General features: G+C 40.5%; 1 protein-coding gene across 1 annotated transcript in view; it reads right to left on the bottom strand.

The window, feature by feature from the left end:
- Positions 1-7,364: 7,364 nt before the first annotated feature.
- Positions 7,365-17,034, bottom strand: part of LOC101591810 (NACHT, LRR and PYD domains-containing protein 1a) — a 45,896-nt gene continuing 36,226 nt past the window's right edge. The window contains exons 14-16 of the mRNA XM_023723361.1: positions 10,972-11,113; positions 8,448-8,492; positions 7,365-8,040 (exon numbers count right to left, since the gene is read on the bottom strand). Coding sequence (XP_023579129.1) covers positions 7,730-8,040; positions 8,448-8,492; positions 10,972-11,113 — 498 coding nt within the window. The 3' untranslated portion in view covers positions 7,365-7,729. The remainder of the gene's footprint in view (positions 8,041-8,447; positions 8,493-10,971; positions 11,114-17,034) is intronic.

Here is a 17,034-nt window from a genome sequence, read left to right as displayed (position 1 = left end):
ATTTTTTTTACTAGCAGAATATATTTATTGAGGGAAAAAAAAGCTCCCATCTGAGAGAGGGACAGGAGGGGGGCCCCTCGTGGGTGGTCCCCAGGAAGCAGTCTCTTTTAGGGACTTTTATAGAGAAAAACCATATGGTGAGGCGGGTCTAAGGTGGTGGAGAAGACATAAGAACTCGCTTAGGTGGGCATGAGGTGGGATAAAACTATGGTCAACCAATGAGATTACAAGCAACTTCCGGGGGACTACCTGCTTGGGCCCCCCCTCCTGTTCCTTTCTCAGACAGGAGCTTTCTTTCCCTCAATAAATAGGTTTTGCTCATAAAAAAAGAGATTACAAGCACCATTGCTCAGGTAAAATTGATTAAGTCCAGGTCCAAATGGGGAAGTGAGTCACACAGCAAGCAGGTATGAATACAGGACAGGGTCTTTTCCCCTTGGGGGTTGCATTAGTGAGTCATTTGGGCTCTTTCAAGGTGATTGATATCTATTTAGAATATCAATCTCTGATGCCCATCTGTAGGGAAATTATGTAGCTGTGTTTTCTCTTTTTGTCTTGGTCTTGAGGTGTGGCCCATGTGGGAGTGTCTGTCTCTTCTAAGTTGTAAAGTCACCTTGTCTTTTATCTTGTCTCTTTGAGGGCCTGGCCCTGTCTTACTGCCTATAACATTCCCTCCCCTGAAGAAATAACCCGAACTGCCATGAGGTAACCATGGGCCATAACCTTTCTGGCTTCTTCAAGCTGAAAGGGGTTGTAGTTGTTGACCAACAGTTAGAGATATTCTCTAGATATTTTATCTAAAGGCCCTCAATAGACACCAGGCATTTTTATCTTGGGTAAACACATAGCCTTGAGTCTGGAGGAGACAAACCCAAAGAAAGAATTAAACACGCATGGGTCAAATAATCACAACAGGATAATTATAAATATAGTCAAAGATTTGTATTAAGTAGACAGTAATGAATTCTCATAAAAATGACAAAGATAGGGTCTAAGGGACCTTAGCATCTCACATACCACTGATTTGATATCTTTTGAACAGCTATTGAGACATAGAAGGATCTGGAAGGTAATAACCTTTTTTAAGTTTGTAATTATAAAAAAGACTAGTCAGAACGTTTTGTAGGTCCATTACACAGAGATCTCTTAAATTTGGGGTTTAATCCCTTTTTTATCTCCCATTGCCACTGGGTATTGTCTCAAATAAACTGGCCAATCCTATTATTACTAGGGCACATGAAATGCCGGACCTATGGAAAACACTGAATACTTTCTGGTTAGCAGATGGGGCCACTGTCTGGGTAACTGACAAATCTGCATGAGCATCTATTAAAAGTTTAAAAGGCTTTTTCTTTATATTGGCAGTTAACATGGGTTCCCTCGAGCTGAGAGAGGAAGACCCATGACCACTTCAATCTGAAACTTTTTTCTGACTCTATCAGGAACTTTTTTTTTTCTTTGTAGCAGCTTTGGACATTTTTGCTTGAAGTGTCCCTTTTCTCTGTCTGGATCTAGGGAAGCATAACTTTTTTCTATTTTTTGCCCAGCCTTTATTCCTGTATGCTGTTAGTATTACCATTTTTATTTTTTATCTATAATTTTATTCTGTATTCTTTTTACTATAAAACACTTTCTCAGCAATTTACCTGGGGCCCACTGAGCAAGATATAATTTTTTAGTGTTAAGGCCTCCTGTGTGTAGCTCTGCCCAAGGAACATGAGAGCAACTTCTCTTGTAATAAGGCAGGAAACCCAGAGAGGTCTTAGCTTACCTGGGCTATATGAAGTCACAGCTGTATTATTTATGATAGACAAAGATGGAAGGAATCCAGATGTCTGTCAACAGATGAATGGATAAACAAGAGTGGAATGCTATTCAACCTTAAAAAGGAAGGAAGTTCTAACACATACTATGACAAGGATGAACCTTAAAAACATTAGGCTAAGTCAAAGAGGCCATTCACAAAAGGGTAATTATTGTGTGTTTCCACTTGTATGAGACTCCTGAAGGAATCAAATTCCTAAGAGACACCAAGTAGAACAGTAATTACGAGGGAACCTGGGGAGGCAGGAATAGAAAGTTTATGTTTAATGGGTAGAGTTTCAGTTACAGAAGATGAAAAAGTCCTGGAGATGGATGGATGTGAATGTATTCAGTAACACTTAGAGATAGTTAAAATGGTAAATTTTATTTTATTTGTGTTTTATCACAATAAAAAGAACCAAAAAATTGTATCATGTTCTCCCTAGACTGTTACATCTATAAAGTAAGGTGCTCTGAAAGTACAAGCAATGAAAGTTTCATGAGTCATGATGCTCCTTTGGATTGGTAAATGTACCAGCAAAAGCTCTTTGGGCAGATATTCGTGCCTTTTCTTCTTAGTCTCCATGAGTAATAAGGAGGGACAGGTTAAGTAGACCATCTAAAATGGGGTTAGGGGGTGAATACCATGTATAATTTGTACAGCCCGAAAGACTATTTTTTCAACCTATAGATCCTGGTCACTTTTCTTAAGTAAGATCCTTTTTCAAGAGGTCACCAGAGCTACAGAGTGCAGATGACTTACTCATAAAGGAAGGTGAGAGAAAGAGCCTTTGCTCCAAGGTAATGCCAATAGAAATGATTTTAGAAAAATGTGGGCATGTCTCGGGAAAAAAGAATAGGGCCAGTGAATTTCTGATAAGAGCACTTGCCTTACTCTGAACCATTGTTCTATTCATTGTTGGAATGGTCTTGAGGGCAAAGTGGTCTCTTTTTTTAGCAGTATCCACAGAACCTGCCACATTGTAGCATTTAATAGACTTTAATTAAGGGAGATGGGGCCTGATCCGAGGCTCTGCTGCAAAAATACTTCCATTATATGATAGATCATTTGAATATTTTGAAACAAGCAAAGTAGGCTCCAAATTAGAAAGACTTGGACTTTGTGCCAACAGTGGTTTGTCTAGCTATTTTCAAGGATCTGCTCTTTCAAACGGGACTTTGAAGTACCTTTTCGTGTTCTAAGACAAACATACTCTAAATCAATTGTTTTGGTTGAGAAAGGAACTATGCTATAGCCTGTAGACTGGCCAATAAGAGCTGGTGGATGAATTAGGAGATACACAGGGCCCTCTTGAATACAAACTCAGGAATGAAACTGTTTGTGTTGATGTCATAGATGGGAGAGTCAAGTCAAGGACCTAGAACTAGGGTTGATGCTGGCTGTGTGACCTTGGGCCAATTTGTTTTCTTCAGAGGACCTCAGCTCCCCATCAAACAACTGAAGGGATTCTAATACTGTAGTAGGTGGGGTGAGATCAGCACTTGTCTCAGTCCTGAGAAAACTTGTACCACCTATGAGGGAAACAATTTGGCAAGACATAGACTGCCATGAGATTATTCACATCCACGGCTATAATCATCCCATCCCTGAGTATGATTTCAATGCAATGATCTAAAGAATAAAGAAAATCTTAAAGCTCTCTGTGAGAATATGTGTATTGTAGTAGTGTTTATCATGGCAGGATATTGGAAGCAAAACTCACTGTCCGAATAAGAGAATAATGATTAATTAAATGATGCTGGATCCGGATCTTGGGGGTCTAGCTTAGTAGTAGAAAGCCTGTTCTGCACAAGGCACTGGATTTGATCTCCAACCCTAGTGGAAAAATATATTGCAGCGAAGACATGAATCTTGCAATTACCAGTAGGAAAACTGTTAAATAGCTTGAGGGTTTCTGTGATGGTCAAAATCAAAGTAAAAAGGTAGTATTTAAAACTCCTTGTAACTGAATGATGAGATGAAAATGTGTTCTTGCAGAAAAAGACTATAATGAGCAAACATGGGCACTAGTTTTGATGGTGAAATCATGGAGCTACCTCTTTTCATTTTTTCAGATCTTGTGCTCTGTTGTTATATTATTATTTTTTGTGTAACAAAAGTAGCTAATAGGTGAGGAAATATAAATTATGGACCCAGAGGCTGCTTTTGGGATTAACAATACCCTGTAATGTTTTGATTGGTGCCCACATAGACTGAGGTCCTTACTCAACTCTCTGGATAGCTCCATGTTGCTTAGCAACCACCTGCTCAATAGCAGTTGCTAAGAAACCAGAGATAAAGCTGGATTTCTGAATACTACCCCATTGTTTATTGTACTGTCAACCTCTTTCCCTCAGTTTGCCTCTAGCAGTGCAATGTTTTCTTCTCTTGTTCCTGCTTTCTGAGTTTGCAGCTGCCTGGGGCTAACCTGCCTACAGTGTTCAATAACCCACAGTGCGGGTTATTGCAGGTTCTGTAGGAGCTGCTTATTTCCCCAGCTTCAAGATTAGGGCCTAGACCACAGTATGTACTTGGCTTAAAGTTGAAGTCTGTGGTTATCTCATCATTGAGATAAGTGGGGAGTGTTGCTTGTAACCTCCACAAAATCATAGACCCTGGAGACCCCTCTCCCCCTGGGGAATGATTCCTCCAGGAGAGTTACTGAGCTTATCTCAGGAATGCCACCATCCTAGCAAGTACTGGGCCCAAATGAAGCACAAAGTCCATGACTCTTGTATGAATTATTATTATTTGAAATACTGGGGATTGGACCCAAGGCCTTCACAGCGCATTTTGAATTTTGAAGTAGGTTTTCTCTAAGTCACTAAGTTATCTAACCTGGATTGAATTTGTGATCTTCCTCAGCCTCCCACCTGCTGGGATTATAGTTGTGCAGCTTCAATAAATTCTCTTGCAAATTCATTCTTGAGTGAATTTTTCCAAGTATCCCACTTGAACAAAAAAAAAATTAACCTAGGGTGAATTCATCCAGACACAATGATCCTGAAAAACTCCCCATTTTCAGCATTTGTTGAGAAGGGTCTTTACATCCCTATACTTCTCATTCCATCTCCTCTACCACACTGCTCCACCATCATCTTCATCTTGAGGAAGTTGCTCTTCCATCTCTAGCTAATCCTCAGTGACTGCTCTATGCAGGAAAAAGATGGAAATATGGGCAAAGGTAGCCATAAATGCCAGAGAGGCCAACCAGAGAGGCCCTGGGCCTGGAAGGACCTTCTGGGAATAACAGTGGACTTGTTTCTGTAAGTCTGGCTCAGCCATAGACTTATTCCCTGCCCTGCAGAGGTTTTCTGAAATGTATTCTGATTCCATAACTTGTTTCTGTAAGTATGCCTTTCTGAGGGTTCTGGCTTGGTGCCTTGGGCAGCAGACCAGGCTCTTCAAAGTGTGTAGATCACTGTACAACAGAGGTGTTACTGGAGGAGAGGAGGTCTGATATTTCTCCTAGAACCAGATAGACATGGACAGCTTGTCCTGGAGAGCTGTCCCCTGAAAGCCAAGGGAGAAAGCCTCATTGTAGGGTGCCTGTGAGGTGTCCCTGGATATGAACATACAATGCCCATAGAGACTTCTTTCCTAACTAGTCCTCAGTGGTTGAGCTGTCACAGCACCCCTGTACCTCCACCCCACTTGATGTGAGTGAGTGAACCTGGCCTATGCTCAGCCATGGATTTATTCCCTGACCTGCAGATGTTTTCTCTCTTTTTTTAAACATTTATTTATTTATTGTGTGTGTGTGTGTGTGTGTGTGTGTGTGTGTGTGTGTGTGTGTGGCCAGCTCAGCCCACCAGGGGGCGGGTCTGGCTGGCATGTGGTGCTGGGGATCGAACCGCGGTCCCTGTGCTTTGCCAAGCTTGTTCCAAGTAGGTGCTTTAGACCACTGAGCCATCTCACCAGCCCCTGCAGATGTTTTCTGAGATGTACCCTGATTCCATAACTGGGGCCTAGATTGGCTTTTTTTTTTTTTTTTTGTCATTCTGACACAGGGTCTTGCTGTGTAGTTCAGTGTACTCATGAACTCACTTTGTAACTCATGTTGGCAGATATGTGGGTTCTTTAATCAGACTTCATATCCCTCCTTTTCATTGTTCCATCACCCAATCTTACCCTCTCACCCCACACTGATACTACAGTGGAAGTGAAAAGTAAAGAATGGATACTCAAGTGCAGTGATTATGGGGAGGGACATAAAAACAAGGTGTGATTCTGAATCTTGGGCAGAGGTAGGATAAGTGATGCTTTGCTCCTGTGCGTGGAAAACATTTATATGAATGTTCAATGGCAGTGAGTTCAATTCTAAGATTATGATTCACTGGGGTCAAGACTGTGGCTTAGTAATCTGGGAATTTTTCCTATCCCTGACGCTTGTATCACTGATAATACAGTGCTCAGAGAGGCAATTAAGAGAGGTGGCTAAAGAGAGTTCCTTTCTTGTTTTTCTTGCTAACAAATCCTCACTTAGACCCAAGGTGTATCACACTGAGTTGGGAAGGAATTGATGCACAGGTCAGATGTAGTTTCTAGAGCTTGCAATCTAGTTGGAGGTCCACAAATGAAGCAATGGGGCAATACCAGTTGTTGAGAACTCTGATGAGGCAAGAAGGACACATGGTTTGCAAGAGCACAGGGCAGTGCTTCATAAACTTGATGGAGGGCACAGAGTCACTCTGCACAGGAAGAGATGACTGTGATAAGACCTAGACCCCATGCCCCCTCCAGCCTCCTTTTCATCTCTCTCCTGGCCCCAGGAATTGATCTAGACTCTAGAGACAACAAAGTACACAACTAAACCATAGAAAATCCAAGTACCACATGAATGGTGGAGAAGCCCACCATTTGTACCTCTTCTTCCTTTGTCATGACTGAGAAAAGGATAACCTCAACTGCTCTGTGACATGGCCAGTTACATGAATCCTTAAAGTATGGAATCTAAGTAATGGCCTTATCCATTCCTAGGCAGTTATTGTTTAGGTCAAGACATTGAAATACCCAGTATGTTGCTGAACATGAACAAACTAACCCTGGCCCAGAGTCAAATATCAAGAACCACCTAAAAAATTTCATGACTCAATGCCCTTGTATGGACACAATTGAGTAGAATATCTCACTTTTCACTGTCCATCTATAAAACAGTGATTCCCCTTTGGTTTTGACACTGAACTATTATGACTCATCTGTAAATTCTTCATTTTTATTTTGGACAATTTTTTATTGTTACATTCATTTATATTTGTAAATAATTTATTTTCAATTTGCAATCTATTAAAAAAATTAAAATAAAAAAGTGATTCCCTCGATAATCAAGTTTCCCTACTAAGTGCTTTTGACGGATTCTGCTGTTATTTAGTGCATTATTCTTTTTAATTCCTGGGAATTCTTTGCAATTCCTGGGAATAGCCCAATCTTGGGATGGTCTGGACAGTCCCTGGTTAGAATTCCTCTACCATCACTTTTATATCCACTCCAGCTACAGGATAGCTGGACAGACTAAATAAATAAATTTCCCTCCTTCCTATTCACAAGTGAAGCACAATTTCCCAGGATATATATTTTTTTCTACTTGGTATCCAGGCAGAGATAAACAGTTCCATGTCTTTACCTACTCTTATCTGCATCATGGGACGGAGAGGGTTCTGGCTTGGTGCCTTGGGCAGCAGACCAGGCTCTTCAAAGTATGTAGATCACTGTACAACAGAGGCATTCCTGGAGGAGAGGAGGTCTGATATTTCTCCTAGAACCAGATAGACATCCCCCGAGATTCTGTTACTCATCCTGGACAGCTGTCCTCCAAAAGCCAAGGGAGAAAGCCTCATTGTAGGGTGCCTGTGAAGTGTCCCTGGATATGAACATACAATGCACATAGAGGCTTCTTTCCTAATTTAGTCCTCAGCAGTTGAGCTGTCACAGTCCCCCTGTACCTCCACCCCATTTTTCCCAGAGTTCCATGACCAGGTATGGATGGAACTCCTTTAGGGCTTGGTAGACTTTGTCTTTACAGGCTCGGTCCCAGGATTTGCTGAAGCCAAATAGTTTCCTCATCTGATCTGGCTTTGTGGCTTCAGCCCTCATGCTCTCGTACTGCTCTTCATTCAGCACCTGTCCATGCAGCTTGTCCAACACAGGGTCCACTGATGTCACTCGTGCTACTAGCTGTTCCCGGTGCTGATCAATGAAGTGCAGCAGTGCCAGGGCATTTGGAGGTGCAGGTGAACCTGGAATGAGCAAAGAAAGACTCCCACTATGGATCCTGTCTCTGCTCACACACTTCTAGTGCTTCATTTACCTCCTCTCATCCCTAACTACCTTCTACCTCTGGAAAGACAGGCTACCAGGAATGTACCAATGCCCATTTTCATGCCAGAATTCAGCTTTATATTTTCTCTGGCTGTGGAAGAGAAGTTCTGGCTAGAGCATTGAGGCTATGAGTAGGGATGCAAGAGCCATGAACAGGGGTGAGGAGACGGGAGGAATTTGCCTCTTGTCACATGCCTTTCCAACCCAATCCCTGGTGACATGTGCAGTGAGAGTCCTTTCTTGTGCCCTTTTGCTTCCCCCTAGAGCAGATCATATACCTATGAACTACCACTGTTTCTTGTGGTCTCTAAAAGCTGTTACTGACCTAGGGAAGCTGGATGGGCCAGAGTAGCTGCAGGTCTGAGGTCTCCTGGAGGAAAAGAATATGAAGAGACATTTGTAAGATCATGAATATGTGTGACATACCCAAAATCTTTCACATACTTCTGAGATTCTTTTACTCTGATAATTATCTATAGTCAAATTATGATAGAATTTAGAGTAAGGACCAGAAATATCATTATTAGGTATTGGAGAATCCTTTCTTTAGGCATATGGAAACTGAGGCCCTGAAGCTTTGATCATAGATTAATAGAGAGAGAAGGCATCTGAATAAGCAAAATAATTTCTGCTGCAATTTCTCAGACTTGGATTTAGCATGTCTTGGCTTGAACTGAGTCCCTGGTGGGGGAACTAATCAAGTTCCTTGAAAGACAGCTTAACCTATAGTCTGAGTTCAGCATAACCTAGCAGTGCCAGGACCCCAGTGGTGGTACTTTTTAAAAAGTTTTATTTTTTGGTAGGGCGAGGGTGTACCAAAGATCAAACTCAGGACCTAGTGCTTGCCAGATAGGTGCTTATGCCACTGAGCTATCTCCCCAGCCCTGGTGGTGGTACTTTTTTTCTTTTTTTTAACGTATTTGGTACAGGGTCTCACTATGCAGCTTGGGCTTGTAGTGATCCTCCTGTTTTCAGCCTCCCCAGTGCTGGGGTTACAGTACAGGTATGTGCCACCATGCCTGGACTCAGTAGCTGGCTCAGCACACCTGGGGGCGGGGCCAGTGTGGCATGTGGTGCCAAGGATTGAACCCTGGCCTCTGTGCTTGCCTAAGAAGATGTTTAGACCCCTGAGCTATCTCGCTGGCCCATGGTGGTATTTTTATTACAGGCTCCATTTGGATGCTGTAAGGGGACATTCCTTATGCTCCATTTCACTGGATTGTATTGGAGCCAATCCTAATTCAGGCTCACAATGGAGCATCTACTGAGGAAGGAGAATGGGTGGTCAAAAATTTTAAGACAAAAATGTAAGAGAAGGAACGGGAAGAAGTGGAAATGTTTGACTTGAATAGGAACATGATTCCAGAGTTCCAATATCTGAAGTCTTTTCTGTGGGAAAGAAGGTAGACTTCCCCAGGCTCCAAAGGAAAGAATTAAGACTATTAAAATGAAGGGGTCATCTGGTAATCTGAACAACTAATTTGAAGACAACACTATGCAATACAACAAATACTGCTGTATTAATGTTATTTTCTTTAGTGAAATTTTGTATCATTTCTATTTTTTTCTTTTTTCTTATCGTTTTGTATTCTCTTAAAAAATGAAGGGACCAATTTAACAAAAAGGAAAAGAACAATTATTGGTCATTTATTAAGGATTTTACTGCATAAGCGTGTCCAGACATCATTTTATTTAATCTTTCTAACAATTTGGTCAGTTAGTAATTACAAACCTCATTTGCAGATGAGGAACCACAGACTCAAGTAAGCTGAGAATTTTTCTCAGGACCTTCCAGTGAGTGAGTGAGTGCAGCAGTTGAATTCAAACCCATATCTGATGCCTGGTTATTTCTCTACCTGTGTCTGCTTCCATGCCAAGCACAAGTATAGACAAACTCCTTTCATAATACAGTAAAGCTTGTTTTATAGTATCTCAGAAGGTACGACATTTGTCCTCTGATATTGCCAAGGCTGCTTGTTCCTAGAAGGACTGATCAGGAAACTTTGTGGGGATGCTGCTCAACTAAGAGAAAGATTTTCCTCAGCCCTCAAAATTTTAAACTTGCTTTCCTGATGTCTACCTTGAAAATATTGTCTGATCCAAAACATACAGAGCTGACTTAATCCATCAACCATCGAACCCTCTACTGTTTATTTTTTTAAGACAAGGTTTTGCTATGTAGTTCAAGCTGTTGAACTCACTATATATCCCAAGATGGCCTTGAACTTGAGGCAGTTCTTCTGCCTCAGCCTCCTAGAGCTGGGATTATAGCACCACCATGCCCAGTTCTGCTTAGTCTTTTATTTACACTCATACCATGATGAGAGCAGGAGGCTTTGTAGATGTCAAAATCTCGTGAGGACATACCAGGGTGCACAGGAGAGAAAAATCAGTTCAATTACTATTCATATCAGCTGTCAGGTGATTTGAAAAGGACATAATTTCTCTGGACTACTTCTTCTTGCTAATAAATCACTATAAAACCCATGAAAAAGACAAAAGCACACACAGAGATTTGAAATTTCTTTCTTTCTTTCTTTCTTTCTTTCTTTCTTTCTTTCTTTCTTTCTTTCTTTCTTTCTTTCGGTCTCGCTACACAGATTGGACTCATAGTGATCCTCCTGTCTTTCAGCCTCTCAGCTGATGGAATTATAGGCACGTGCCACCATGCCCAGTCTCATTTGCCATCTCAGCACAACCCAGGGGTGGGGCCAGCAGGGCAGGCCAGATATCAAACTCTCAGCCCCTGCATCTGCCTAAGCAGGTCCTTTAATCCTCTGAGCTATCTAGCTGGCCTGAGTGATATTTGAACTTCCTTTCTCTTTTGAGCTGACTGCCTTGGGCTTTACCTGGTTTCAACAAGGCTTCCCACACTAGGATCTCATCTTTCTTGTTCCTTATTTGCAGCTGGATCTTTGATTCCAGATTGGCAGCGTAGATCTCAGAGAAGAGCTGGGGTTCTGTGGGGCTCCGATAGCAGAACTCCAGTTCCTAGAGACAGAAAGAGTCACAAGGTGAGAAGCCACATTTTTAAAGTCTTTCTCCACCTCACACCTTCCTGATCTTGCTTACCACCATGAAAACAGTGATAGCTCAGGTGTGGAAATCTGCTACCACCTTTAGACCATAAATACTATTTCAAACTGATGAGGACACGGTGCTTACCACATGCATAATTCTCTGGGGCTATCACAGCAGAGTTCCAGTTCATCAAGAGAACAACTGTTACATGTGAAAAGCCACTAGTCATAGTTAAGTGAGGTGTTTACCCACTTTATACCTTCTTGGCTCTGCTCAACCCCTAGGGATACAGCTCACCTCTTGTAGCAAAATCAGCTGCCAGCTTTACACCATTAATCCTAACTCTCAAGGCTGAGTCAAGGAGGATCCTCCATCCTCATCCCAAGTAATGTTCACATATTCTAAACCAGAGCTTTCTTTTTATGTCTTGAACTGGCTCCATCATCTTCCATATCTTCTTTCTTGCACCCAAGCCCTCATTTCTTGATCCCAAAGCATATCTTTCTAATGTATCATATATTCATCCGATTTCTAGTGGATAAAAATTTTCCATCTATTCCCTTTCCTGAATCAAATCCAAGATGGATCTCTGGGATCCCAACTATTTGCTGAACATACTCCTCCCCATTTTTTTCAAACTAAGTAATTGGGACTAACTTCTAGTGAACACTCAGATTCCCAATTTACATATTATCCTTCCTTTGTCTCCATATGTACTGCCAGTCCACCAAGTCCTGCTGCCTTTACCTCCAAAATAGGTTTTGAGCCTTGTTGCCAAGACTAATTATCTTTTGGGTGTGGTAACTATCTGTATTTCAGTTATCTGGAATTTACCAACTTTTCTCTTTCTGCATTGCTACTGTCCTAATTAAGCCACCATGACTTTCACCTGCGGTGTTGCAATAACCTTCTGACATGTCCCTGCTTTTACTGTTGTCTGCTTATTACCCCTTCTCACTGGATATTCAGGGTGTCTTTTTGAAAGTAAACAAGGTCTTTTGTCACTGTATTTCCGACTATAAAAGGCCTTGCCATTGTACTTAAAACAAATTCTAAACTCTACAGCAAGCTTAGCAGGGCCAATGAGTCCTGGGAAACTGCCTCTGGTCTGATCCCATCTTTTGCTGTAGTCATTAAACTATGCCATACTGATCAACTTGTTACTTGGAGGTGTCAAGCTGGCCCTGCCTCTATGCCTGTGTACAAATTCTTTTCTAAAATTAGTTTTATTGATGTACATAATGCTCACATTCATCATAGGGAATTTATGCCTGTGCATAATATATCTTAATTCCTTTTTCTCCATACTCCTCCCTTCTCTTCAATCCTCTTCCCCTCTCCGTTTACAAAACTTTATTGCTATTGTTTTTCCTCCACTCATGTGAATACATTCTTTTTTTTTTTTTTTTTTTTTTGCAGAACCGGGGATTGAACTCAGATTGTTGCATTTGCCAGTCAAGCGCTTATCCTACTGAGCCATCTCTCCAGCCCCTGTGAATACATTCTTACAGTCTGAAATTCTCTGCTACAAATCCCCATATGCTGAGTATTTCTTGTCACTGAGGTTTCAAATCAAGTGGTGTCTTCTAAGAACTTCCTTGAGTGAAGAAGCCCAGGCCCAATCACTCTCTCACATAGCTTTGGTTGATTTGTTTTGAGACAGAGTCTTCTGTTGTAGTGCAAGTTGGTCTTGAACTCATTTATGTAGGCCAGGGTGGCCTTGAAGTCTCTGTGATCCTCCATCCTCAGCCTCCCAAATGCTGGAATTATAGGCATGTACCACCACATGTGGCTCTGCTGTGTTTTACAGCAATTGGAGTTACAGTACTTGGTCACATGCCTTTAATTGTTTTGCAGACTCTATCTGCTATTATGTAAGTGGAGAGGTTTTTCTGTTGGGTTCGTTTATCTACCTTTACTGAAGCAGATCTAGTATGGATAAACATTTATTGAATAACCAAATCATGTCTCTCCTAATCTCTTATTGAAAATTAAAAATGCAAAAAGCCTCCAAAATAATCACCCTCAGGTTCATATTTCCCAAATCAAACCATCAACCTCCTTCTTCTTAACTACTGAATCTTGGTTCCATCTGGAGACACTAAATGAAATTATCAGGAATCCTTCAGAAGCTCTTGTTTTCACAAGTGTGTAACTTGTGCCAGAGATGAATTTTCTTATTTTTTTCAAAGTTTTTCCCTATCTTATTCTAGCACTAACTTTTTGTATTATTCCATTTTTGATACCTCGTGGAGCACTAATTTGTTCTCCATTAATTTCATGCTGTTATCTCTGATTCCTGATGTTTTTCTTCTACAATTTAAAGAAAAACAAAACTCACTTGTCCATTTCCTGCAGACTGTAGTACTGCCTCGAAGTTAACTGACTGTTGGACTTATTATAATAAGTCCTCCACTGTGTCCTGCAGATTAAAATCTAATACTTAGACATGGGGACATTTTCACTATGGTAAATGCCTCATGATTTCTTATGAGTGTTGCAAATGGGGCAATTTGTATCTAAGGAAAGAGAAAAAGAAAGAAAGAAAGAAAGAAAGAAAGGAAGAAAGAAAGAGAGGAAGAAAGAAAAGGATAAATAAATAAATATAGACTTAGGCTTTCTTCAACAGGTACATTCTGGGCTTCATAATCAAGCCCTGGTTGTGAGACCTGTTATAAAGTTTGATCATTTTATGGGTTTTGTTAATCGCTTCTGTTACCACTGTCTGATACATCCTGTGCTGTGCAGTACACGCTGCTGTGTAGCCACCGTCATGTTGGATGGTTCCATTGCTCACCTTATACTCGTCTAACTTGGATCAACTATGGGCTGCTATGAAGTGGATGCCATTTGGATTTGCCTAAGCAGAAAATCTGGGTACGTTGAAAATTTGATAACATGTATAAGTACTCAGTGGCTCAGAGTAACTTGCCTTTGGCTAAAACTGGGCAAGGTAGATAGTAACAAACAACAAAAAGTAGCCTCCACTTGCTAGGAACAGCTCTGAGGCTTACAGGTAGAGCTCAGTGTCATTACAAACTGATTTGAACTTTGCAACTAAGCCATATTTTCCCTTGTTGTACACAAACAGGAGATGAACTTTATACAGGTTACCAGGCAGGCCACAAAAGCCAAACACCCTACCACATAGTAAATGAGTTACTGCTATGTGTTTAGTAATATGATTTTATGTTTGCTTTCTTGGTGAAAAGAAAGCAAACATAAAATTTCTCTCATTGCTGAGACAAAATACATCATGCCCAAAATTAAGGAAGGAAAGGTTTATTTAGTTCACAGTTTGTGGAGGTTTCTGTGCATAATCAGCTGGCTCCCAGGCAGGCTGGTACATGGCACAGGGACAATAGTTCAAGGTGGCAAAAGACATCAAAAGGAACAAGAATGAAAGAGGAGAAGAACAAGCCACTTCCCTCCCCTATATCATAAGCAGGCTAGCACCTCCTTAGGGCAGGTGTAGCACTCACACCATCTCCTGAGTTCCTCCTGCACAGGATGAGGATGCTTGCAAATTGAGGACTCTGGCCTCCTGATGAATTGTTTAAACTTCTAAACTTCTCAAGTTGACACAATGTATCAATCCATACACTTGCTTTCAGTTGTCCTCCCTTAAGATTGTAGGGAGGACATAATAATCACAGAATTGACCCTATTGTCTGACAACACCCAACCCAGAGCAAGTCTATCTCCTTATTCTTCTTCCAAAATTACCCAACCAAGTCTCAAGTATTTTCTTTTTAACATTCCTTTGCTGAGACACCTTAAGTTTCTCCACGTTCCTCTGAAATTAGAAAAACAAAAACAAAAGCAAAAAACCAGAATGTGTTTGACTATCATTGTGTTCCCTGGGATGTTTTGACTGGGAGTCATTGATACTCTATACCCCAAATGCTTGTCTCTGCCCCCAAATCAAATAGTAGCATCCTTTCCATCTGAAAAAGTAATCACATAATCATCTCAATAGATGCAGAAAAAGCATCTGACAAACTCACTTTTATTACTTGCATTATCCATGCATGTAACCCCAGCACTCAGGAGGCTGAGGCAGGTGGGTTATTGTGAGTTTGAGACCAGCCTGGGCTACAAAGTGAGCTCAAGGCCAACCTCAAATCATAACAAGACCCTGTCTCAAAAAAGAAAAAAAAAAAAAAAAAGACAAAAGAAAAAAAAAATGGCCATACTCCCAAAACTGCTCTATGGATTTAATGCAAGTGCAATCAAAATATCATTAACATACCTCACAGATCCAGAGAAAACACTCCTAAAATGCAATTGGAACCAGAAAATATCTACAATAGCAAAACTAATTGTGGATGACAGAGGCAAGTCAGGGTGTATCACAATCCCAGATCTGAAATTATACTACAAGGCTACTGTAATAAAATCAACATGTCATTGACAAAAAACAAAAACAAAACAAAACAAAACAACAAGCCTGAGAATCAGTGGAACAGAAAAAAAGATGCACACTCACAACCAAACACACTCACATACCTTATCTTTCACAAAGGAGCCAAACAAGTTCACTGGAAGAAAGCTAGCCTCTTTAATAAGGGGTGCTGGAAAAACTGGTTTTCCATATCCTGAAAACTAAGACTAGACCCATGTCTGTCATCATAAACTAGACTAACTTCAAAATGGATCAAAGACTTCATTACTAAAACAGAAACACTGACTCTACTGAAAGACAAAGCAGATAAAAATATTGAAGACATAGGCAGAGACTTCATGAACAAAACCCAGACTGCATGGGAAGTACCTCAAAGAATCAACAACTGGGATCTCATCATATTAAAAAGATTTTGCACATCAAAAGAAATCACCAACAAAATGAAAAGAAAATCCACTGAATAGGGAAAAATTTTAGCCAACTCTCCCTCAGACAAAGAACTTCTATCTAGAACATATAAAGAATTGAACAAAACCAGGCCTTGAAATTCAAATATCTAAACCAAAAATGGGCATCTGAGATGAACACACATTTCTCAGATGATGAAATACAAAGGGAAATAAACATATGAAAATATGTTAGAAGGGCCAGGGAGATGGCTCAGTGGAATAAGCGTTTCCCTGGCAAGCGCAAGGGCCTGAGTTCAATCCCTGGTTCCGAAAAGAAAAAAAAAAAAAAATTAAAAAAGAAAACATGTTAGAACATCACTGGTCATTTGAGAAATGCAAATTAAGACAACACTGAGATTCCATCTCACTCCAGAAAGAATGACTATCATCATGAAATCAACCAATAGCAAATGCTGGAGTGGCTGTGGTGAAAAAGGAAACCTCTACTCTTGGTGGGAGTGTATATTGGTACAACCATTGTGGAAATTGGTGCGTGATTCCTTAGAAAACTAGGACTAGAGGTCCCATTTGACTCAGCTATTACCCTTCTAGATATGTTCCCTAAGAATTAAAAACATCAAGTCACAGTGAAATATGTGTACCCATGCTTATAGCAGTACAATTTGTAATAGCTAAATCTTGGAAATGCTCATCAAGCTAGGAATGGATGAAAAAGTTGTGGTATTTTTATACAATAGGGTACTACTTACCTATAAAGAAGAATAAACTGGAGACTTTTATAGGTAAATGGATGCAACTTGAGACCATATTTTGCTTATTATGTATAAAATCATATTATCTTACTAGTGTGAGAAACTGAACAAGTAAATAGGATCCAATATGTACTATAAATATTATGAATTGGGAAGAAACTTTTCAAAAGAAAAATACAATGATAGGGGAAAGGGGAAAGAAGAAAGAGAAAAAGAAAAAATTATATATGTATACACGAGATGGTTAAGACAGTTATAATGCTAGCTTCCCTTTGTTCCTTGAAAGGAATGTTTTGTGCTAATATTTAGACAAACTTATATACC

The sequence above is a fragment of the Octodon degus genome, unplaced genomic scaffold (assembly GCF_000260255.1).
Source record: "Octodon degus isolate 3935 unplaced genomic scaffold, OctDeg1.0 scaffold00098, whole genome shotgun sequence".
NCBI classification, from domain to species: Eukaryota; Metazoa; Chordata; class Mammalia; order Rodentia; family Octodontidae; genus Octodon; species Octodon degus.
This window is presented reverse-complemented; position numbering and strand designations above follow the sequence as displayed.